This window comes from Lagenorhynchus albirostris, chromosome 15, assembly GCF_949774975.1.
Source record: "Lagenorhynchus albirostris chromosome 15, mLagAlb1.1, whole genome shotgun sequence".
In the NCBI taxonomy this organism is placed as follows: domain Eukaryota; kingdom Metazoa; phylum Chordata; class Mammalia; order Artiodactyla; family Delphinidae; genus Lagenorhynchus; species Lagenorhynchus albirostris.
Window position 1 is genome coordinate 15,589,846 of NC_083109.1, and position 24,459 is coordinate 15,614,304.

General features: G+C 51.3%; 1 protein-coding gene across 6 annotated transcripts; it reads right to left on the bottom strand.

The window, feature by feature from the left end:
• Positions 1–718: 718 nt before the first annotated feature.
• PABPC1L (poly(A) binding protein cytoplasmic 1 like) lies at positions 719–23,747 on the bottom strand. Of its 6 annotated transcripts, XM_060123944.1 has the most exons (16): positions 23,515–23,747; positions 21,395–21,588; positions 16,819–16,934; positions 14,990–15,129; positions 14,748–14,842; positions 11,676–11,813; positions 11,249–11,344; positions 6,911–7,080; positions 6,673–6,781; positions 5,916–6,000; positions 5,150–5,278; positions 4,392–4,498; positions 3,468–3,561; positions 1,813–1,943; positions 1,282–1,356; positions 719–897 (listed from the first exon to the last, which is right to left on the bottom strand). In XM_060123944.1, the coding sequence occupies exons 1-15, from the start codon at positions 23,705–23,707 to the stop codon at positions 1,303–1,305; spliced, it is 1,851 nt and encodes a 616-aa protein (XP_059979927.1). In that variant the 5' UTR covers positions 23,708–23,747; the 3' UTR covers positions 719–897; positions 1,282–1,302. The 6 variants fall into 6 exon arrangements, 5 of the variants coding, with proteins under 5 accessions (XP_059979927.1, XP_059979928.1, XP_059979926.1 ...); XM_060123945.1 differs by lacking the exon at positions 6,673–6,781 and having other exon boundaries at positions 6,814–7,080; XM_060123943.1 differs by having other exon boundaries at positions 6,673–7,080.
• Positions 23,748–24,459: the final 712 nt, after the last annotated feature.

Here is a 24,459-nt window from a genome sequence, read left to right on the forward strand (position 1 = left end):
GCCGAGTCTCTGAGCAACCAGACCTCCAGGCTGAAGCAGATTTGAGAGTCACGGAAACTCCAGGGGCCCGGCCTGGGGACCATTTCAAAGCGAGCAGCTGCACCCCCTTTTCTTGCTGCCTCGCAAGCAGGCATGACGCTCACCCGATTTTAGGCAGGTTTAGAGATGCCATCTAGTCACAACAGACTGACTTTCTCTTCTTGAGGCCCGCAAGGCAAGCAGCTTGACTTCCTCATGAAAACACAGGAGGCAGGTAGACCAGCATAACCTGGAAATCACAACCTGGGAAGGTAACCGAAAGCCTTTCTACAAGAGTGGAGTTGTGACACAACGCCTTAGCCGGCCCAGAGCGAAGAAGCGGTCACTGCTTCCAGAGGACCCTGCCCTGCAGGCTGCTCGGGCCGGGCACCCAGAACCCCTGTGCACACGTGGGCACCAGCAGCTTCAGTGCTGTGTGACGACCGCTTAGCCCCCCGCTGCACGGTTGGTGGGTGGCGGCTGCTCCTCTGGGGCCCTTACAGGTCGTCCTGCTCAGCTCCTGGCAGCTCTGCTCTGTCTGGTGCACGGTTTACACGCCCTCTGTGTGCGTTAGCGCAGCGCGCCTTTGGGTTTCTGTTCCTGTTTCTTACAGCCAAAGCCCCAGCCCAGTCAAGGCTACCCTTTGCTCTGCCCACCTCCCTCTGACACAAGAAGGCCTCGTGGGAGACAAGACGGAGTTTGCAGCACTTTTAATGCACAAAGCAACAGGTAAGAGGCTGGCTGGGTGACCAGCCTTCATTCCACAAAAAGCTCAAGTGCAGATACAGCCCAGTTGGGAAGTTACGGTTCACAGGGCCTTAGAGCCAAGAGCAGGAAACGCGGTTCTCTTGTCAGCCAAGGGAGTAAGGAGTCCATTTTCTGGGGATGAAAAAAATAAATGTTTCTAAAGCATGGCAGACACCCAGTCTTCAAGCAAGGACACAGACGAGCCCAAGCCAGGCGTTCCGGCAGGTTGCGTGGGGCCAGGCGGTGCCCGGGGGAAGGCCAGCCTATTCTGAGCGAGGCCGCCGGGGCGGGCGGCCGGCCGGCCGGCCCACTCGGCACTGGAGTCCACGCCAATTCCCATCACGCAGTCTGTCCTCCTTGCCTTTGATCGTCACAGCTTCCCCTGAACCCCTTGGTGCCTCCGAGATAAGCCAGCGACACCACAGCGTTCTCTGGGAGTCTGTGACTGTCCCTTCCCAGCTCTGTACAGCTTCTGGGCTCAGCTGCTTCGGCACCCTTCCCCTGACCACCACCCACCTGGTCCCGGCGCACGTGCACTCAGGTCTGCTCCGTGGCCTGGTGGTCCTGCAACACCGCCAGAGCCTCTTCGACCTGTGGGACACACGGGGGAGGGGTTGGTGCAGCTGCCCCAGCAGGGTCCTGGGAGAGCCCTGCCTCCCCGCCTTGGCCCACCGGACGCGAGAAGGCCCGCGCCCAGCCCCGCCGCCCCCTCTGACTGTGCTCTCTGGCTTCCACGGCAGAAACCCACGGCCACCTTCTACACTGCCAGAAGGCTGGGGGAACCCTAACCCTTGGGCTGGGTCAGAACACAGCGCCCTGTCGCACAGTCTTGCCTGGGGAGCTGCAGGGAGGCCGCAGGGGCTGAAGTAGCCGGCCCTTCACTAAGGCCCTCTGCCACCTCCACATTCTGCAGGTGTTAGCTGATTTCAGCAAGAAGATACACTTCACATGTCTAAGCAGCAGCCTACCAGCTCGCCTAGGAGAGGCCTTGATCCGTAACCCTCCTCTGCCCCCAGGCCTCCCCGCTCCTCGCAGGCTCCAGCCCACCTTGGCGCTGAGGGACTCTGGGGACTCCAGCAGGAGCAGCAGCTCCGAGTTGTCGATCTCCAGCAGCATGCCCGTGATCTTGCCAGCCAGCTGGGTATGGACATTGTAGATGAGGGGGTAGAGACGCTCACCTGTACGGAAGAGCCTCTGAGGCTTATGCACACACCTGGCGGACGGCCCGGGCATCCCAGGGAGGGGGTCGTATTGTGGAACGCAGCAGAGGGGGCATCCGGGTTTTTGTCCCAGAACTGCTCCCTCCAGGTGTGTCACTGAACACTCTCGGGGGCCTCTTCCCCAAGTGAGCATAGCCAACCCCGCCTTGGAGGCTAGTGTGAAGAATCAAATTTGACGGTACATGTAAAGTACACTGCATAGGCTCTGACACAAGGTTGGTTGCTGTTTTAAAGACTACTCTTGGGGCTTCCCTGGTGGCGCAGTGGTTGAGAGTCCGCCTGCCGATGCAGGGGACGTGGGTTCGTGCCCCGGTCCGGGAAGATCCCACATGGCGTGGAGCGGCTGGGCCCGTGAGCCATGGCCTCTGGGCCTGCACTTTCGGAGCCTGTGCTCCACAAAGGGAGAGGCCACAACAGTGAGAGGCCCGCGTACCGCAAAAAAAAAAAAAAAAAAAAAAGACTACTCTTGTTCATTTGGCAAGAAATCACTTGAAGGATCACATTGAAATTCTAGACGGGATGCGATAACGCTGAACTTGACTTCTTGGAGGGACAGGGGAGCCAAGCACACAAGATAAACTTACCTTCCACCACTGGGCACTTCAAGTGACGGGGCCTAGTGGTGGTGGTCAGCCCATCTGGGCAACGTGTGGAGGGTGCAGCCGGGGCTGGAGGTGCTGGGTGCCTCCAGTGGTGGGGGAGGGCTTCTCCCACGAGGGGAGTGAAGATGTTTCCAGGGCACTGCTTACAGAGCCTTCCACCGCCATGAAGCCCATTTAGAATTTTTCTCTGGGGGTGGGTAGTAAAGTGGCAAAACCCCAAGCGAGCCGAGCAAACAATGGCGTGGTGGCATTGGGGGCCTTCCGAAAAGAGTCTGGAGGTCTAGGTGAAGGAAAGAGCCTGGGACCCACAGCAAGCTCGCTCACTCATTCAGCAGGTAGCGGCCTCCTTAAGCAGGGCCCGCCACAGAGGCCGGGGTGGAGATGGACTGCACGGGAGATCAGGGGCCAGAGGGAACAATGTCTGTTTCCCAGGACACGTTTATGTTCTTCCTCCCTGCCGTGGGCACTGGGAGACCGATGAAACTCGGTGACAGCCTCTTCCCATCACGAGAGGTGTGAGGTACCACAGCACCCACCTTAGAGGCCATTTCCTGGCAGAAACCCAAGACCCTACCCTTCTGCTCCCCCTCCTGGCCCCTCATCTCCCCACGTCTGGGGTCTCTCCCAGCCTGAGTCGAAGCCACACAACAGCAGAGCTGGAAGAGATCTCGGGACCATCTGGTCTGACCAGGGTCTTAAGACAAGATGAACAGGGTCCTGGGAAGTAAAGGCCCTTTGGGCAAGTCCACCCGGCAGGTGGGTCAGCACAAGGCTGGGGACCTCGTCCCCACGTCTGACCTCCACTCAAGGCACTTCCCACCAGGTAAGCCGGCTGGTGGCGCCCCCTTCCTGCTTCAGGGTCGAGGAACCAGCCACTCACCGATCATCTGCTTCTGCTCGTGCAGCGGCGCTGCGGCCAGCATGGATGCAGTCAGGGGCTTCTGTCCGGGGACACGCACAGCAGGCTCCTGGACCTGCACATGGTGCCGGGGACACATCCCTTAACCACATGGATGGGCAAGGCCTCAAAACACTTACCCTTGTCGGGTGAGCACAGGCCTCCAGGAAGGCTCTAGAAGAGGGGGAGCAGGGGGCAAGGTATGGACAATCGGGCGGGACAGAATCCCTAACAAGGGCACGGTGGACTAGACGACAAAGTGACGTCCTAGTGCAGACGTGTTCCGTGGTGCTAGGAACCCTATGCGTGTTGTCAAGTGAAAGCCACACGTTACTGGCCACCTGGTGCTAAAGAAAGCACTTTCTACTCAGGTAGCTTTATGGCCGCATCCCCAGCGTGATTTCTGACCCTTTCGCATCTTGGTAACTTTAAAACCATTTTGCTCTCTAAAGCCTCCTCTTGTTCATTTTGCAAGAAATAGTTTGAAGTATACCCACAGAAATTCTAGACAGGATCTGAAAATGCTGACTCGGAGAGTTTTTTAGGGGGCAGGGAGATAAATACACAGCTCTTAATTACAGAAGATATTTTCAGTTCTATTCTGCAGAGTGATCACATCCTCGCTGCTTACTAAGTAAATACTAAGGAAACCCAAGTTAATTTTGGTAATAACCCAGGCGAAGCAAATTGTGATGAACAAACAAAATGTGATCCTGGTCTTTTTTCCCCTCTGTTAGTGGGTGGTGGGTGGGGATATCTCTTCTGATGGTACATGTTCATAAAGGAAACTTTACAAGCCAAGGATAGAAAGAAAACCAAGGCCCAGACAGGGCCAGCACCTTAGACAGGGTTCTGAGCCAAGCACCCCCAGAGCCCAAACTCAGTGGGCAGCTGGGCCAGCCTTACCCGGTGGGTGTTGTGTGTTGCCAAGGAACACCTGTGTGTCAGGAGAGGCCCCCTTGGTGAAGAGCATCCTGCCATGCCGGGTCCTGTGGTCTGGGTACCGATGTTGGCTGTAAGAGATAAGCAGGGATGGTAAGGCCGACAGCAACCCAAAGGCATGACACCTCAAAAGCAGCACTCACGTAGAATCCCCAGCACCGAGTAAAGGGTCAGCACACAGGCGTGCAAACACCTGCCAAATGAAGGAACGGATGCTTGCCTTAGAGCCCAAACCTGCTCCCCTGTTCACAGCTGCCGCAGTACTTAGGTTCAGATCTGGTGCTGCGCCCCTGCACGTACGATCACTTTCACCCACATAACACGACGGGAATACTGCTTTCACCTGGATTTATTTTTTGGCCGTGCTGCGCGGCATGTGGGATCTTAGTTCCTCGACCAGGGATCGAACTCACGCCCCTTGCAGTGGAAGCTCAGAGTCTTAACCACTGGACCGCCAGGGAAGTCCCTCACCCAGATTTTAGACAAGAGGATACCAGGTACAGTAGGTAGCATGACCACAGAGTGAGTCAGCCCCGGAACTGGGTCGGGAGGACCCTGACCCTGGAGCCCACTGCACGGCCTCAGATGCCGGCACTGCCCTCCAAGGGGGCCAGCGGCAGGGTCACCGTGGAAGCCGGTTCTGACTCCCTGCCAGCAGCAGGCCCCTACCCACCACCGCACCCGCCCTCTGTTCCATTCCTCCCAGCCCTGCCCACACTCACCCACTCCCTGGGCGTGGGGCACCAGGCGCGGCACGTGGGTGGAGATCTGCCTGGCACTGCCGATGGGGAACGAGGGGCGCCGAGACACGGCTGCTGGCTGGACAACCGAGGCCGCAGGCGGGTAGGCGGCTTGCGGCATAGAGAATATGGAGAAAGTTTAGGTGGAGGGGGACAATCAGGCGGGCACGCTGCACCCTGACAGTTCTGGGGTGAGGAAGGGGATGGGAAGGGGAACCAGAACATTCTGCAGCAGATAAGAGGAGTGAATTCACTGGCAGACCCAGAACTCCAGGGGAGGGCGTTGGAAATCTGCAATTACAAAGCCAACTTCTGTCTACCCAGGACCCCAAGAGGCATAGGTACCAGGACCACACAGCTTGGTCCCCCAGGGCAGCTTCAGGTCAGGGTGAACGTCACTCTTAGAGGAGGACCATTCATCAACAGTAGTGCCAAAGGAGTATTAGTTTCTCAGCTTTGCAGGAATTTTCACCGTCACACATCAGGAGAGCCTTTGGAGCTCACTGAAGGTACACAGCTGCGTGTGTGTCTTACGGGCTCGGCCCTGTCCTTGGTGATTTACACACATCTCACTCAGGCCCACGTTCACAAAAGGAAACCGAGGCTCAGAGAGGTGACGTGACCCACCCAAATTAACACCCTGGGAAGTGGCAGAGCCAGGCTTGACCCCCAAGCTCGTGTCCTTAACCCACCGTGTTACGCGCTGCCCCACGGGACCCATGTGGAGGGCAGGGGCTGGGTCACTCACACGAGGGTCTGGGTAGCTGGGCCGTCCACCTGGAGGCAGGCTGGACAGGTGGGCCAGAGCCATAGTATGGGGCCTGGGCTGGAGGCTGTGTGGGACAGAAAGACCTAGAGTGAGGGGGGCTGGCAGCAGGGGAGGTGAGAAACTGCATTCCCTCAGGGACACCACTATGGGAATTCCACTGTCCCCTACAGGGGACTGGTCATTATAGACCCACAAAGCTGGGGTTAAGGCTCCTGCTTCCCACGTCAGGAGGTCCATTAGCCCTGACCCCTTCAGGGCAAGATCGCAGGCTCAATCCTTGCCCCTGATGATCAGTACTGCTAGCCCAGTGACCTGGATAAAAGGGCGACAATCCCACTGTTACTTGTGCCAGCCTGAGGAACTGCTAAGGGGGAGGAATGTTCCCATCTTCGGAGCCATTCATCTTTCTACAGACATCTTTCTACTCCCTCCAGGTCACACAAGCTCCTTCCCCAAACCAGGCCCCTTAGAACATCAGCATACAGGAGAGATGTTAGCAGGCGTCCCACAAAAATGATCATCTAAGCTGGGGGAATGCTACGTACTCTGCCAGTTTGGGAAAGTCATGGTGCCTACTGGCATATCAGGATAGAAGAAGGTACATAGTAAAGAAATCCAGGCTTCTTTGGCTTAATGCAATATTTCCCCAATGTATTTGACTGCAGAGAATCTTTCAGCATAACATTCACGATTCTCTCCCGGATCGGGAAGCACTGCTTGACAGGGACAAAATTACCCCTGTTAGAGATGGGGTGACAACGGCCGCCTGCCGAGTGAATTTCCAGCTGAAGCATGTTGGGAATCTCTGTCTGCCTGTGAAGCTCTGATCTTCCTGCCCCACCTGGCTGTCAGGGAAGGGATGCGGACAAGAGGTCACCTGGGGTGTAGCGGGCAGGAAGTAGCTGGCAGGCTGCTGGAAGGAGCCCAGGAGGGGGCTGCCCAGGGCCCGCATGGTGGAGAGGCGCTGCATGTACTGGTTGGTCAGGATGGCCTTCCGCTCCTCCTTGCGCTGGGCCAGTGCCACGTACAGTGGCTTGGTCCCCACGATGCGCCCGTTCATCTCTGTCACGGCCTTCGTCGCCTCTTCTGGAGAGGAAAAACACACAAAGCCAAACCCTTTGCTGTGGCCACCCTCTGTCATCACCTAAAAGCAAGACAAGACAAGGGCTGCTGGGGGTGGAGAAGGAAGACTCCGGGGGCCACGCTCCCCACCCCCTGGGGGGCCCAGCCCAGTACTGAGGGTACCCAGGAGAAACTGCGATTAAGGGGGGGTCCTCTCTCACCCACACATTTACTGAGGCCCACAGTATGCCAGATGCCATCATCGGATGAATGGATAAAGAAGATGTGACACGCCTTCTTACTCGACAGGTGCAGCCACCTGAGCACGGAGGCATGGCCACTCCCACTTTACAGGTGATGGAAGTGAGGCTCAGAGTGACTTGTCCAAGACCGGTCCACTTGCTAATGAGGGCTGCTCATCGTTTACTAGACCATTCCCCAGAATTAGGGAGAACAGCTGCATTTCAGAGTTAATTTTGATCTCTAAATTTTCCTTCTGAAAAGATTTTCCTAAGCGGTGATGGAAAGCCGGCTTAAATCGTTACTGTATCTGCCTTCGCCTGTGCGGCTAAAAGGAAGTGGGATGGTAGTTTGGGACAGGGTAATATCTAGGGGCAGGGTTCTTCGGCCAGGCTACAATCTTAAACCTTTCTGTAGGGGTCACTATAATGAAAAATCTGCATTTCAACTACTCCTCGGGTTTTATTAAACCATCCATACAGTTCTTTAGTTCATTTGTGAATTATGGACAAAGTAAGAAGCTCTTAAGAGTTATATTTCCTAGAGACTCCATGAAAGAGATTTGTATGGAATAGGAAAATAATTTGAATTTGTATTTTTGGTGCTTTATTGTGTTCATTTTCTTTGCGATAGAAACAAAATTCCTTACTTTTATGGAGAAAAAAAAAAAAAGTGACTCACCTAGGCAGTGGGTCATACATTAGCCACAACTCAAACCTAATGTATGGTGCTGGTAGACCTCCACTGCCTCGGCAAGGCACAGAGCCATGTTCTTTAGGAGTCTGGGGAAGAGGTTCTTAGCCTTTTTTAAAAAAATTTTTTATTAAAATAACCTTTCTATTGTGGAATGACTTTAGATTTATAGAAAAGTTGCAAAAATAGTACAGAGTTGCTGTATATCTTTCACCTAGCTTGACAAATGTACCATGTTAACAGTGGGACAGAACTACAATATCGACTGATTGGTACAATACTATTATTATCTACAATGCTATTAACTGAACTGCAGATTTCATTTGGATTTCACGGGACTTTCTAACATTTTTCTCTTCAAGGATCCCATCCATATCGCATATACGATTCTTGATCTTTTTTTAGGGTTGAGACACTGGCCTGACTCCATGAGGACTTGAGCTGAGAACATTTTAAACCTGCTCTATTAGAGCCCATGCTCTAACATCAATGATTTTCAGCTGCACTTTGCTACTCATACAGGGGCCTCGACCTGAGCGTTCACAGATCCCCTCAGGGAGGTCAATGGATAGAATTCTGGGGGTCTGTGAACTCAGATGGGGGGAAAATGGCATCTTTATTTTTACATTAGCATTTCCTTCTATTTTGAATATAGGCAAAGAAAAAATACAGTAGCATTAGCTGTGCTTGTGACTTTGTCAAGAAGAATATTTTCATATCACATTAATTATTGCTGATCTCAAAATCTTTTAGGCTCATTACTACTTCACTAGATCTTATAGTTTTTTTTTTTTTACCTTTTTCAGCCATACCACGTGGCTTGTGGGATCCTACTTCCCTGACCAGTAATTGAACCCAGGCCCTCGGCAGTGAGAGCACAGAGTCCTAACCACTGGACTGCCAGGGAATTCCCCTAGATCTTATAGTTTGCTGCCTTAATAAAGCAGAACATATTTTAACAAATATATTTCAATCCAATTGTTTTTTGTAATCTTATGAGTTTTCTTTTATGCATTTAAACATATCCTCCATAGGATAAGGGGTCCATAGGCTTTATGAGACAGCCAAATTTTCTTGGCACAAAAATACTGTCTTAGCAAATTAATAAGAACTTCTGTTAGGTAGTTTTAAAGAAGATAAAATTAGTACAACTAATACTTATGCAAGGACTTCCCTGGTGGTCCAGTGGTAAAGAATCCACCTTACAATGCAGGGGACACAGGTTCGAGCCCTATCAGGGAACTAAGATGCCACATGCCTCAGAGCAACTAAGCCCACATGCCACAACTACTGAGCCCACACGCCTCAACTAGAGAGCCCGCGCCTCAACAAGAGAGCCCGTGTGCCACAACCTACAGAGTCCACGCACCCTGGAGCCCACACACCACAACTAGAGAGAGAAAAAGCCGCATGCCGCAACTAGAAAGAAGCCTGCATGCCTCAGTGAAGATCTCCCGTGCCGCAACTAAGACCCAATGCAGCCTAAATAAATAGAAAATAAATAAAATAAAAAATACTCATGCAGAGCTTACTATGAACTTAATCTCTACAAAGTGCTTATAACACTATTATCTCATTTTCAATCACTATTTTATAAAATAGAAAATATATTAAATTTTATAAGTACATATAAACTTATGTAAAATTCCCATTTTATAACAAGATGGTCCACCCCACTGCACGTCAACTCTTAAGCAATCCAGATTTTGTACAATTCCCTTCATTCAAGGGGTCCTCAAGGAGGTCAGTGAATCTCCTGAAATTATATGCAAGGTATGTGAACAACTAGATCATTATTTCACTACTTATCGTGGGCAGGTGCTCCACTTGCAGGGCTTTTAGTTCTCAGGACACCTCTAGAAGTAGATCATGTTGCTCCCATTTTACAGATGGGTAAAAAGGGTCCAAATGGCAATGTCACTTCCTTCAGGCTCTACAGGTAGTTAATGGTAGGACTGGGATTTAGACCTACTCCTGATTAACTTTAAAATCCCAGCTTCCAACCATAATACTACACCAAGTATGCATTTGCCAGGAAAGAGGGCCCAGAGCTTTTTATAAATGAGATTTATCAATTTACTGATTGATAAATTTAATCAGATTTCCTGATGCTTAATTCACATGTCCCACAGCTCTCTGTCACTTTTTTGGGGAAAACGTCCTTAACTCAAAAATTATTAGAACCTCCTCCCCAAATACCAGGCTCCCTGAAGGACATTTTAAATTGAATTCAACAGGCAAAAGAACTTCTAGACCACGTCCTAAGAGCCCAACCATCACACCACACGTGCAGGTCCTCAGCCCCGTCACCCACACTGACCTCTTTGGAAAGTCCTTCATTCCCACCCGCAGCTCCCTACCTCCTCACAGTCAAGTCAAACGCTGCTGCCACTGCCACTTCTTATAGGAAGCCCTCCTTCCTGTTCTGCTGAGCTCCCGCAGCTCTGCCTCCTCCACTTACCCCAACCCCACCCCACCCTACAGTAGATTTGAGTTAGTGATGCATCCGACTTCCCCACTAGACTATAAGTTACTCAAGGGCAAGGACTACGTCTGACTTATTCCTGTGTGCTTCCCACAGGGCCTGGCAAAACAGCAGGTGCTCAAGTATGGAACGAACGAACACTAGGTCTTCTTAAAATTACGTGGGGAGCTTTTAAAATTAAGATGCCCAGAGCTCTACATTCAGTTTCTCTGACTCGGGTGTCTATTTAAGAGCTCTCCATGGTATTTTAATGAGAAGCCAGGGTTCAGAACCATCCGGGGAGCCCACCGCCCACCCTCATCTTATAGGTGAGGCTCGGAAGACATCTGCTCAAGGTCACAGAGCCAACACCACATCTCTGGTGCTAGGAGGGCACACGGTAGCTGTTCAATACGTGGGGAAGAATGAGTGAAGAATGATGCAGCCCAAGCCTCTCATTTTCCAAATGGGGAAACTGAGGCCCGGAAAGGGGTTATGTCGCCAGCCAAGGCCAGACAACAGAAGTCAATGGAAATTCTGAGACACAAATTTCTGTACTCTGGCATACAGTAGGCACTCAATAAATGCTTGTTGAATGAACCTCGGTTACAGCGAGCCCCAGCAAGTCCAGCTGTGTGACTGGGACTGTATTTCTACCCTCTTCCCCTCCAGCCCAGACAAGGCTGCAGATGGACGACAAACTCCAGTGGGGTCAGACCCAGCTCCCAAACTCCAGAAGGAGCAGCGCAGCACCAAATCCCTGGAAGTCCCGGGGCGGGGATGGGGGTGTGCGTGGGCAGTGAGGATGGGAGGGGAAGGCTACCGATTCCCTGTGGGTGCCCCCGGCCCTCACCTTGGCACTGGTGATCACTCCATAGGGAGAGAACTCTTTCCTCAGTTTCTCATCATCGATGGAGTCATCCAAGTTCTTCACATACAGGTTCACGCCCTAGAAGGAAAGGATACCTGCTAGATGTGCCCCTTCCCCTCCAAGCCCCAGAATGACTTGGGGTGGGGGGGAGGGGCTTACATGGGCCAAGGGGGCACTGGAAGCCCCGCCCACCAAGCCTCCAGTTCTCAGTCTCATGCAGCACCTCTGCACCTCACCCATCACTCAGCGAGTCCATCACCTGGAAGGTGCAGCCCCTCGCCACTCCCCGCATCTCTAAAGCCAAGTTCCCAGAAGCAGGATTGCTGGAGGAGGGAGTCGCGTTCAGGGTTGCCCACACACAGACACTTTCACATCGAAGCAGCTGCCCCACAGGAAGCCTGTCCCTCACCTGGTAACGGGTCAGCCGGTCCTGCTTCATCTGCTCGAACCTGCGCTTCAGCTCATTCTGCCGCTCCACCCGCTTCTGGGCCCGGCCTACGTAGAGCAGCCGTCCACTCACCTCCCTCCCGTTCATGTCCATCACAGCCTGTGCAGAGAAGAGGCAGCCAGAGGGCTTGGTAACCACCCCCATGAGGCCTTGGCCTTAGCCCTGTCCTCCAGTCCCATCTTCTGGGCCCAGACAGGGCCACCTGCAAGCCAGGCTGGCCTTGTTAGCCGAGAATAATTAGTACCAGAATCCAGGCCATTTAAAGTGAATCCATTTTTTAAAAACATGGGACAGAATTTCAGAGTAAACTATAGAATTTTTAAAAATTGATTTGGGCTCTACTTGAAAAAGTGAAATTGAAATTTGCAAAGTTTCCCATGATTTAACATTTAGGTTCTAACTGTAACTACACACTGACGATGAGAACAAAGCAACAAGCATAATTCTTTCCAAAGGGCGTGATGGCGTAATCAAGATCCTTCATGTTGGGTTTCACAGCACAGAGAACCGTTTTTGCTATGAGGACTTTAGAAACATTTGCTTCTTAACCCTTGATTTTTCTTTTCTTCAGTTAACTGGCCTAAGCCTGCCACACCCCAAACCGTCAGTGGCTTTGATTGCATGAATTCCTACATCTTCTGCAAGACGTGCAATGTCTTAATCCATAAGGACCTACTGTATAGCACATAGAACTTGACTCAACACACTGTAATCACCGGAAAAGAATGTATAAGACTGGTAAGAATCTGAAAAAGAATATGTAGATATAGATGTCTCTGTGTAAGTGAATCAAGTTGCTATACACCAGCAAGAAACATAACACTGTAAATCAGCTATACTCCACTATAAAAATAAAGATAAATTATAAAAGAAAAAAGGGAGGGAGAGAGAAATTTTTACTAAATTTGTTCAGGGGTGGTGACCCAACCTGGTGTCACATAAAAAAAAAAAAAACAGACATGCAATGTCTCTCTGCAATCCACTAATAATGAACTGAATCGGCATTGACTTATCTGCAAAAATGAGACCCACGTGAGTACTGACTCAAAGGTTTGGATTAGACATTGGTGTTAGGGAGGAGAAATATTTGAAAGGGAACTGACTTTTTAAGTGGTCAGTTCATGAGTAAATATTTTCACATAATGACTTGCTTCCCTACCTAGACATGCAAACATATGTAAATATATGTAAAAACACTCTGGGGGCCCAAGAACTGCCTGATCCGTAGCAGTCTTAAAGGTCATTGGCAGGGAACTTCCCTGGTGGTCCAGTGGTAAAGAATCCCCCCTACAATGCAGGGAACGTGGGCTAGATCCCTGGTCAGGGAATTAAGACACCACATGCCCGTGGGGCAACTAAGCCCGTGCGCCACAACTACTGAGCCTGCACGCCTCAACTAGAGCCCGCGTGCCACAAACTACAGAGCCCACACACTCTAGACCCCGTGCGCCACAACAAAGGGCCTACGTGCTGCAACGAAAGATCCCGCATGCCTCAACGAAGATCCTGTGTGCCACAACTAAGACCCGACACAGCATAAAATAAATAAATAAATAAATAAATAAATCTTAAAAAACCCCGCAAAAAACAGGTCATTACCAAAGTCTCCAAGACCTTGGAGTCTACGGTTTCCCCTGCCAGCTTCACTGCTCTACTCCAACTTGTCATTTTATAGTTGGGGCAACCAAAGTCTACAGAGAGGGTGGGACATGTCCAAGGAGACACAAGAAGTTACCTTTCAAAGGAGTCCTTTATTTAAGAACAAAACTTCAGGGCCAGAAAGAGTTGGTTCTAATCCCAGTGCTCTCTCCTCCTAGCTACAACTTGGCGGAACCTGATAACCACAGTAGAGCCCACACTGGTGGGAGGAGACACGACAGTGTCTGCAAAATCTGCCTGTGGTAAGTGCTCAGTGAGAAGTGGCTGCTATCGAGGTGGCCCCAGGATCCAGGTCTCCATCCAGAATCCACTATGAGCTGAGCTCTCCCATGACCAGTGATCTTAATGGGGCAGGAGCTACGGAAAGAGCTTCATGGTGGGAGGCAAGATCGGACATTATCCCTGCTTTGTTACTCACGCGGTGACCTTGTACCATTCCCTTGCTCAGTAGATATGTATCTGGTACCTACCAGCAGTGAAATGCTAGAGATTTAATGGTGACATGAGACCCAGCCCCTGCCCTCAGTTCTATCCGTGGAGATCTGAGCTAATGATGGAGACAGACAGGAGGGGCACCTTGTCAGTAGCACTGAGGACAGGAAGAGGTGGCTTCCTGAAGGAGGGAAAAGTATAAGCTGAGACCCATCAATTATCTACAGCTACGCTGTCCAACATGGCAACCACTTGTTGCACGCAGCTACTGAATACTTGAAAAATGGCTAGTCTGAACTGACATGGACTAGAGGTACCAGATTTCAAAGACGTAGTACTAAAAAGGGACTGTAAAAATCTCCATTTTTATCAATGTAAATATTACATCACAATCAATTATATCAACATTATACCACATTGAAGTGATAATTTGAATAAGTTAAATAAAATATATTATTAAAGTTGCAGGGTTTTTTTTAACCCTTTTTAATGCAGCTACTGCACAATTTTGAACGGCACATGTGGCTCATGTTACATTTCTATTGGACAGCATTGGTCTAAAGAGTAGGGGAGGGGAAGTGTTTTGAGAAAACAATATGTTCAAAGTCTTGGAAGCAAGAAATAACACGGCACTCCCCCTCCCTGGCCTCAATCCCACGATCAATTCAACAAGAGGGTGATGGCTGTCTCAAAGGCCCCTAGTAGCTCCCAGGCTGCAAGATTCTATGAAAAGCCAGCCAGCCTCAGGCTATGGAAGCAACCGGAGGAGGCTGAAGGGTCTGCCTTCACCCCAGGCAGGAAGGGCCCTGGCTTGTGTGGACCCATGCTGGGGAGGGACTATTTCCTCCACAGGCAGCTGGAGCCCTCTGCTCCTGATCTCCCTTCTTCCTAGTCCTGGCTCCGCACCTCCTCCAAGAAACGGGGCCATAGGGAGGTTCCTACCTTCTGGGCTTCCTCATGCGTCTCAAAGTTGACAAAGCCAAAGCCGCGGGAGTGGCCGCCGTCATCCCTCATCACCTTGACACTCAGTATCTTCCCTAGGAAGGGCAACCTGTCTCAAAGGGGAGTCGGGCAAGCCCTGAGATGTCCCCTCCCTTCTCCCAAGTCTTCAGGAAGCCCCAGGGGGCACCCAAGCTGGGAGTAGAAGAGAAGTGATCCCCAACTCCCTTGGGGAACACGCCCACCAAACTGGGAGAAGAGGTCCTGCAGGCACTGCTCATCCACGTCCACGTGGAGGTTCTTCACGTAGATGTTGGTGAACTCCATGGCCCGAGCTCCCAGCTCTGCATCCCGCTCCCGTCGGGGCTTGAAGTGGCCAACGAAGCTGTGGACACGCCAACAGGGTAGGCAGCTGCCTATGGCTGCCGTCGGCCACCCCCATCCCTGCCCCGGCCCACCCAGTAAGCCTGGGTCGCTTGAGTCAATTGCCGCTGGCCTCCAGGATCTCTGTACCCCTCATCAAGGGACTGGGCAGGGCAATGCTCCTTAGATGGCATACATCTAAGGACTGACCACTTCCAACAGCCAAGCTTCTATGTTCCAGCGTAAGGTTAAGATGACTTCATTCTTGGGGCAAATGCACAGGATCTCCTACTGCAAATGAGGCAGCTGAGTGCTCAGGAGATAAGAGCACAAATCTGGGAGTCACACAGACAAGGGCTTGAATCCTCGGTCTGCAGTTACCAAGCTGTGTGACCCTGGGCAAGTTACTTAACCTCTCTGAGCCTCAGTGTTCATTCCTGTAAAACTGGGGATCAAACTCACATCACAGGGATTTGCTTATTCATTTAACACATACTGGGTGCAGTGGCTGTGAGAGAACCAGATGTGGTTTATGCCAGTATTGCTGGGGTGGGGGAGGGGGGCACTGAAATCATTTAAATACATTATGAATTTTAAAAATTGTAATTTCCAAGTCCACATAAACACATCTAGGAAAGTATCCTAGATTAAGAAAAACAAAGCAAGCATAAGAAAATTTGATGGTACCTATAAAACAGCGGTCCCCAACTTTTTTGGCACCAGGGACCGGTTTTGTGGAAGACAATTTTTCCACGGACAGGGGTGGGGATGATTTGGGCGGTAATGCGAGCAATGGGGGGATGGTTCAGGTGGTAATGCTATCGATGGGGAGCGGCAGATGAAGCTTCCCTCACTCACCCACCACTCACCTCCTGCTGTGCAGCCCGGTTCCTAACAGGCCGCAGACCACTACCGGTTCGCGGCCCGGGGGTTGGGGACCCCTGATATAAGACATTTAGCACAAACGAGTGATAGCTGACACCAAAAATTGAAGGAAACTGAGTGACAAAGGAAAACAGGCAAACTGAAAGCTGACAAAGATAGAAACACACTTCTAGAGAACTGGGAAAAGCCCATCAAAGTTCTGGTTCACTGACAGGAGGCTACCCTGAGAACCTCTGGACAAAATGACTCTGGGTGCATCTGCCACCCCAAAGCTTCCTCCACTGCTCAGTCTCGGGCATGGGGCTGGGCCATCTGATGGGCAGAATCAGAACTGGGGGAGGCAACAGCCAGAGCAGATTCTCTCCAGCATCTGCACCTCAACTTTCCCATCTATGAAGTGGGGATGATGCCAAACTTAAAGGCATGAAAATGGCAGGCTAAGCATATGCCAACCTTCCTTCCTGTCCCCAGATCTCAGGAAACAAAAGGTTTAATAAAATTCACAGCCATGCTGAGAAGGTTGGAAAACAGACAAAAATCACTCTGTCCACTGATGATGTGGCCATTAGCTGTTCCTGCTAGAATTTCTAAAGCATCGCCCCATTTGCCACTCAGAACTCCTCTAATGCATCCCAGCAGCCCCATGTTGTACTTGAGGAAAGGGAGTCCCTGGGAGATGGAGCAACACGTCCGAGGTCATACTGCCAGGAAGAGTACCAGCAGCTGCTCAGTGCCAGGCGCCCACTAGACGGTGGGCGGGTCCTAAGTTGGTGGTACCATGATTCTGCTCCTTTAGCCCTGGCGCCACCCACATCCCACCACTCACACTTTGCGGTCATTCAGGAGCATCCCGTTCATGGTGCTGATGGCGTTCTGTGCAGCCTCGTGGGTCTCAAAATGCACAAAGCCAAAGCCTCGGGAGCCATGATCATCACACACCACCTGGGCCACAGGGAAACAGGACATGAAGAGCATCCAACAGAGAAAAAGAATGGCAACGGCAATAATGACTAATATCTGAGTGCTTGCTCTGTGCCTGTGAAGACAATCCTATCTCGCACAACAGCCCTATTTTAGAGATGGGAAACGAAAGCTCAAAGAGGTCAATCTACTTGCTTAAGATCACACAGTAAGGAGGGATAGAGTCCTCAAACTGAACGCAGATCTCATCTATACCACAGACCAGCTTTTAATGATCTTCCTAAAGCAATGGATAAAAGGATTAGATTCCAGCCACCTTCCCCCCTTTCTGCATCTTCGTTTCTAACTGCAAGTTAGAAACAACCCGAGATCCATCCAGAGGAGACTGGTTAAGTAAATTACAGTATATTCATCTTGGTCTGCTGTATGTGCATAGTTGAAGAGAATGTGGTAGATTTCACGGCTGGCAGGGTGACCTGTAAGGTATACTGTTAAGTGGGGGGAAAAAATCAAGCCCATTTGGGTTAAAGTGGGCATCTATGCTTTTGAGAAACCTTTTGGCATTTTTTGGTAACAATCAATTGTGTTTCTGCTAACACAAGAAATACATATTTAGGGGAAACTTTTGGAAAGTGAGAGCGAGAGAGACAAAGAAATAGAGAAAGATTGAGAAAGTGAGGAAGAGAGGGGAAAGAAAGAAGGAAGGAAAGCAGGAAGAGAGAAAGTGTGGGATGGTTATTATTATTTTTCACTTATATACCATTTTTAAAAGGTTACTTTCCATTTACAGTGATTACAAAATATTGGCTCGATTCCCTGTGTTGTACAATACATCCTGGAGCCTTTTTTTTTTTTTTTTTTTTTTGCGGTACGCAGGTTTCTCACTGTTGTGGCCTCTCCCGCTGCGGAGCACAGGCTCCGGACGCACAGGCTCAGCGGCCATGGCTCACAGGCCCAGCCGCTCCGCGGCATGTGGGATCTTCCCGGACCGGGGCACGAACCCGTGTCCCTTGCATTGGCAGGCGGACTCTCAACCACTGCGCCACCAGAGAAGCCCTGGAGCCTATCTTAAACCCAATAGTTTGTACCTCCCACTCCCCGTCCCCTATATTGCCCCTCGTCCTCCTCCCCACTGGTAACCACTAGTTTGTTCTCTGTATCTGTCCTCTGTATTCGTGAGTCTGCTTCTTTTTTTAATTATATTCACTCGTCTGCTGTAATTTTTAGATTCCACATATAAGTGATATCATATAGTGTTTGTCTTTCTCTGTCTGACTTATTTCACTTAGCATAATGACCTCCAAGTCCATCCACATTGCTGCAAATGGCAAAATTTCATTCTTTTTTATGGCTGAGTAGTATTCCACTGTATATATAAACCACATTGTCTTCATCTATTCATCCATTGATGGACACTTAGGTTGCTTCCATATCTTGGCAGGGAAATTTTTAAAACAGACACACACAAAACTGTTAATAATTATTTCCGGGAACTAGAGTTGAAAGCGACGAAAGCTTTTTTACTTTATTCCTTTCCAGGTTGTTTAAACTTTACCAATTAATCTATTATTTCAACAGCAAACTTGTTTCAAATTTTGAAAAGACCCACAAACATACTACCCCCATTCTGTAGGGCTCCCAACTCAAGTTAGGACAGACCTCGTGAATGGGAAAGATCTTCAGTTCACAGAGTTCCTGTCCCTCTGGCTGAACTTGCACTAAGACCCCTAATGACCATCTCATGGGGTCCACGGCTCCACTCATCCCTGCAGCCACCGCCCCGGCTCAACTAAGTGACATTTTCTGCCTCGACCACCACCCCAGCCTCCCAACCCAGCTTCTGGGCTGACCACTGGGACGCTTTTTCCAAAATGTAACTGTGATCATGTCCCTCTGGGAAATAATCTCCAGTAGCTCCTACAATCCACAGAACTATACCAACGTGGCATTTAAGGCTCTCCAATTGGCCCTTCACGAGTCCTGCTTCCAAGTCCACACCCAACACGCACCCCTCCAGCCCCAAGCAGGGTCCCTCTGCTTTCAACTCAAGCCCAGGCCTGTCATTCAAATTTAATCACATTGACTGGGTTCCACTCTGTGCCAAGCACCTGCTAAGGGCATCACATACTGTTATATTTGTCATCAGAACCCTTCCAGGCAGTTCTTAACCTCTGAGCCCCAGCTGCCCGACTGGGGAAAATGGGAATAAATGACTTGTCCGAGGTCGGCCAGCCAGCAGAAGTAACTATTTGATTCCTGTAGATGCCTAATGAGATGCTCGCTACTCTTTCGAGGGCTATGTATATTGTGAAGATTATGTGAGTTAATATACATTCACAGCCACCCTAAGAGGTAGGTTCTACCACTGCCCCCCTTATAGAGAGGAAGCTGAGGTATGGAGAGGTTAAACAACCAGCCCAAGGCCACACTGCCAGGAAGTGGAAGAGGCAGGATTTGAACCCAGGACACTTGGCCCCAAAGTCCAAGGTCTGGCTGACTATGTCATGCTGACTCTCTGCTCGGTAGGCTGGGCTGATCTTTGAACTTGAGTGGCGTGACCCCAAGCCTAGTGGAGTTCCACAGTGCCTCAGAAACCTTTCCTCAGCCCCAGGGCACTCTCCTTTCTGGGTCTTTGACTCCCCGGATCCCCATGCATTCCCCTCAGAGCCCAATGTCCAGCTGTTCCTAAAAGTCTCACCATCTCCAACCAGCCTGAGAGCACTTGGTAGCACGCAAGGAATAGTTCTAACACAGAGGGAGGCATCACTCCCAACCTCTCCCCCTACCCCTGCCATCTCCCCAGAAGGGTGGACATGCCAGAGGCTATAGGGTAACCGACCAGCCATCCTCATAAAACCTAAAAGCAAACACCAGGGGAACGGACCACACTGAACGCCTTGTACCTAACCAGGCCCATAACAGGGCTTCATTAGGCCTGCAAAGACTTGCCCGAGTCTCACAGAACTTTCTGTCCAATCCTCAGTGGCCCAGAGGAAGCCTCAAGGCCTGGATAATGGGAACAGACATACTCTTCCCTGTTAAGTTAGCTTCAGCTAAGCCAGCAAACCCATTGGTTCAGATCCTGCCTTGGCCACTGACCTCCCACCCCTATAATATATAACTGTGAACAAGTAACCCCAACTCTGAGCCTCTCCGCCCTCCAGGGTAACTCCGGGATCCTCCTGTTTGCATCTTAAGAGGTCATTTTGGGAAATTCTGTGAGGATGTGTATGCAGAAAATCTAGCACGTAGAAAGTTCTGGATAAATCTGCTGTTATCACTGTAAGAACCTAGCACACAGTTAAGATTCTCTCTCTTTTCCATTGATCCTCAAAGACAGGAAACAGCCCTTTCTGTCTATCATGGCATGCCCTTCGCATCTGCTGCACCTCCTCCAGTCTGTTTGCCCCTCTGAGTCACAGGGATATCCCCTCACTCACAGGGAGGTGGTGAGGCCTCACTTGAGAACTGCAGGACTGTGCCTAGCACATAGTAGGAGTCAAGGAAGAGTTCTCACACAGAGGGTGCCATCACTCCCCATCCCCCCTGCTGCCTCCCCAGAAGGCTGGACATGCCAAAGGCTGCAGGGTAACTGACCAGCCACCCTTATAAAATCTAGCGGGCAAAACACCCAGGGTTAAGCCCTGTCAGGACAGACTGATCTGCTGCATGGCCCCTGACCCTCAACTACAAAGTCAGAGAAATGATCACAGCCCTTCCCAAATGATAATACAGCCATTAGCTCAACAAATATTTATTGAGCACCTACTATGTTTTCACATCTCAGGTACTTGGATACAGTGGTGAATAAGAACAAGATCCCTACTCCTAGGAAACTTCCATTCTATTATAAGAGAAATGTTACAGACAAGGTCTGGTCCATTGCCATCATGGCCTTCCTGTATCTACTTGCTTTGTCCTATAATTTCTACTGCCCTCTCATTCTGAATTTGGGCTGTTCTCATGACTTACTTTGGTCAGTAGAACGCAACAAAATGACAGTGCGCTAGTTCTGAACCTAGGTCTCAAAAGGCCAGGCGAGCTTCCACTCTGTCTCCTGGGACCCTGCTACTGCCATGAGAATAGCCTGGGCTAGCCTGCTGGAGGATGAAAGCCCACAGGGAGGAAAGCCGAGACGGTCCAGCTGACAACCACCCACTCCCTAGAAGCAGAGCCATCCAGCTCTCAGTGGGCAAACAAAGGAACCCAGCCAAGAGCAGAAGAACTGCTCGGCTGAACTCAGCCCCAACTGCCAACGGCTGAATTACGAGCGGAATAAATCACAGTTGTTGACAGCCACGAAGTTAGGAGGTGGTTACACAGCAAGAGCCAGCTGATACGTAGGTGACCGCTACAGCTGAGAACAACTACCATTCAGGTGCTTGCTGAACCTGGCTCTTTACCGATGAGGTGCTGCTTGGTATCCCTCTACCACCACACAGGTGTCTAACACAGACCCCCCCCCCAAGAGGCACACCCACCTTGCAAGAGAGGATGTTCCCAAAGGTGGAGAAGGTGTCGTACAAGGCCTTGTTGTCAATGGAGTCTTCCAGGTTCTTGATGAAGATGTTGCCGACACCCGACTTGCGAAGTCCTGGGTCTCGTTGGGACCACATGATGCGGATGGGCTGGCCTTTGATCACCTCAAAGTTCATTGTGTCCAGTGCCCGCTCCGCTGGACAAGAGGAGAGAAAGGAGCTAGTGAAGGGGATTTTCCTTCCCTGAGCCCCAAGAAGCGTAGTTGGGAACTGAGCCAAAAAAGAAAAAAGAAAAGAGCCACTGTCTGGGTCTCACTTGGGATAAGAGCTTGAAGACTCCGGAGGGATAAACAGAAAGAATTCATGTGTGTGGTGCTCCTCCCACCTTCCAGGTAGGATCTCCTTCAACTCTTCACCATAATGACGTGAGCAGGAATTCCTATCCCCATTTTACAGAAGGGCAAACTGAGGCTCAGAAAGGGGAAAGATCAGGAGGGTCCCTATGACAAGGGTGGCAGCAGTTTGAGGAAACTGAAGCTCAGAGGTGCTGAGCAGCAGAGTTGAGATTTGATCCCAAGAAGTACGGCTTTCGGGGAAGTGAACATCACCTCTCTGAGCCCACTTCTACACCTGTAAAGAGGAGATGATGATAATATTACCCACCTTTCTACATCTAACAAAGGGAGAGAATACCACCTGCCTCCAGGTTGTCAGACAGACTGAAAATTAAATAAGGTGTGCAAGGCGCCTTGTACTTTGTGCCTGGCATAGGTGTCTGGTAAACAGTAGTATGTCTAAAAACAACAGCCTATGCCCATCCTTCTGTCAGGTGGTATGCTGTCCCCTGCTTCAGGGACACCTCTGGTTTCAGAGGGTCTGCAGGGGAACTGTGGAATACTCAGTGGGCAAGTTTCAAGAAGTCTGGGTTTTCCACCTAGTCCTGCCATAAACATCCAGGAGTAAAATCTTTCTGCTGTCTGGAGCTCAGTTTCTCCATCTATGAAGTCTGGCAAAAAGGTCAGGTTGCACAGGGCTTGGAGGAAGATGGCAAGAGGCAGTGGGTGGGTAAAGCAGAGCAGAGGGGAAGGCTCCCAGGAATCCAGCTCTACCACCTGCTGGGAAACCGGCAGAACCATCACAGCAAACTCCCAGATCAGGGAACCTCCCCATCCTCCCAGGAGACTCAGAGTAAAGGCACCCGCTTTTGGACTTGGCTGGGGCAGGTTTTTTTGGTTATACTTCTGGAGTCTTACACCTGAACGCTATAGTTATTATGATTTTTCTTGGGTTAGCACTTACCGAGGGCTTACAATGTACCACGTGATACTGGAGCTCCTTCATAGACAAAGCCCTCCATTCCTTCCATGCTACTGGGTAATAAGGCTTAGCCCCACTTTACAGATGAAGAGATGCCAAGCCTGAAATCTTGCTCAAGCTCGCACCCTAGTGGCAGAGCTCCAACAAAACCCTGCGCTCTAATCTCTCTCCTCTCCACTCAACACCTAGCTGACAAGCTCTGATCTAAACCTATCAGCTCCGAGAAACGGGTCGTGGAGCCTGGAGCGCAGGCAGCTTTTCTCGGTTCCCGAAGGTGGAGGCGCCTGGTGCAGACCTCGGGTCCGGCTGCCGGGAAAGGCCACAGCCCGAGGCTGAGCTCTCCCGGCTGCCCCGCTCATCACCCGTGTCTTCTCGGGCATCTTCCTCACCGGGTGCTTTCAATTGCTCATCCTCCCAATCACTCTACAAAGCAGGTACCTCCCCCCTTTTGCAGACAGGCAACTGAAGCTCAGAATGATTCATTTGCTCAAAACCGCACAGCTGCCGGCTTTCTAATCCCAGGTCTGGCTGACCCCAAAGCCCTTGGCTGTTTTCACTGTCTTAACAGCTCTTCCGGAAAACGGAGCACCAGTAAAACACAGTAGGAGCACACTAACTGCTAGTTCCTGTCCCCGGGACCTTTCGGAGCCCCTTCCAAGGCCTTGTATCTCTGGACCTCAGTTTCCCTGGCTGCAAAATGGAAGATTTTGCAGGATTAGCCAGAGATGAAAGCGCGCGCGGGTGGCTGGGATGCTGTCTGCCTGTCTGTAGGTGGGTCGGTCCGCCCCCCTCCCCCAGGGGCTCACCGTCGGCCGGCTGCTGGAAGTTGATGTAGGCGTAGCCCAGCGAGCGGCGGGTGGCCACGTCGCGGCACACGCGGATGGACAGGATGGGGCCAGCGGGCGAGAACTTCTCGTAGAGCATGGCCTCAGTCACGTCGGGGTGCAGGTCGCCCGCGTAGAGCGAAGCGAGCGGGTAACCCGGGCCGCTGGAGTTCATGGTGGGCGCGCGGCCCCGCGCTCGGCGCCCACGTGCGCTCACCCCGGCAGCGGGGGCGCGCGGGGTGGCCGGGTTCTTCCCACCCCCTTCTGCCCCTGGCCTTTACCTCCCCCGCCGCCCCGCGCGCCAATCGCGGGCGCGCTCGGACCCCGCCCCGCACCTGGGACCCCTCAGCCTTCTAGAAGCCCCAGGTGGGGGGCATCTCTGCCCCCGCGACGGGAGGCGGGGAGAGCCCTCACCTGGCCCCGGGTAGGGCTGCGGGTACGTGGGGGGAGCTCCGAGCCGGCGCCAGCGGCGCAGAGAGGGCGGGGATACCACGGTAGGAGACCTGGGTTCTAATCCCCATTAGTCATTGTTCTCCTGCGCCCGTTTCCCTTCTCCGTGAAGTTAGGAGGATTCCCTTTACACAAGGATTAAAGGCGAGCGTGTGCTCTCTGCACGTTTCACACACAAACGGGAGAATTGCGAGCAGGATGCCCTGTTTCAAAACTTGCGTACCTACCCTCCCGACAGGAGGCCTTCTCTCAAGACAGTCCGGATCTAGTCCCAGCCTTCTCGAACCGGCTTGGTGGTTTGGGGCCGAAGGCTCCGTGTGAGAATTGTAGACCACAAAGGCCTTTCTTGACCCTGGTTCTTCTACTGCCAAGACCTTTTCGTGGAACGTATCCTGAGCACCTTTCTCAACGAATCCACTCCACCTGCGCTCCACCACGAAGGCTCACCGAGTTCTTTGGGGCCCAGCCTCTATGGAA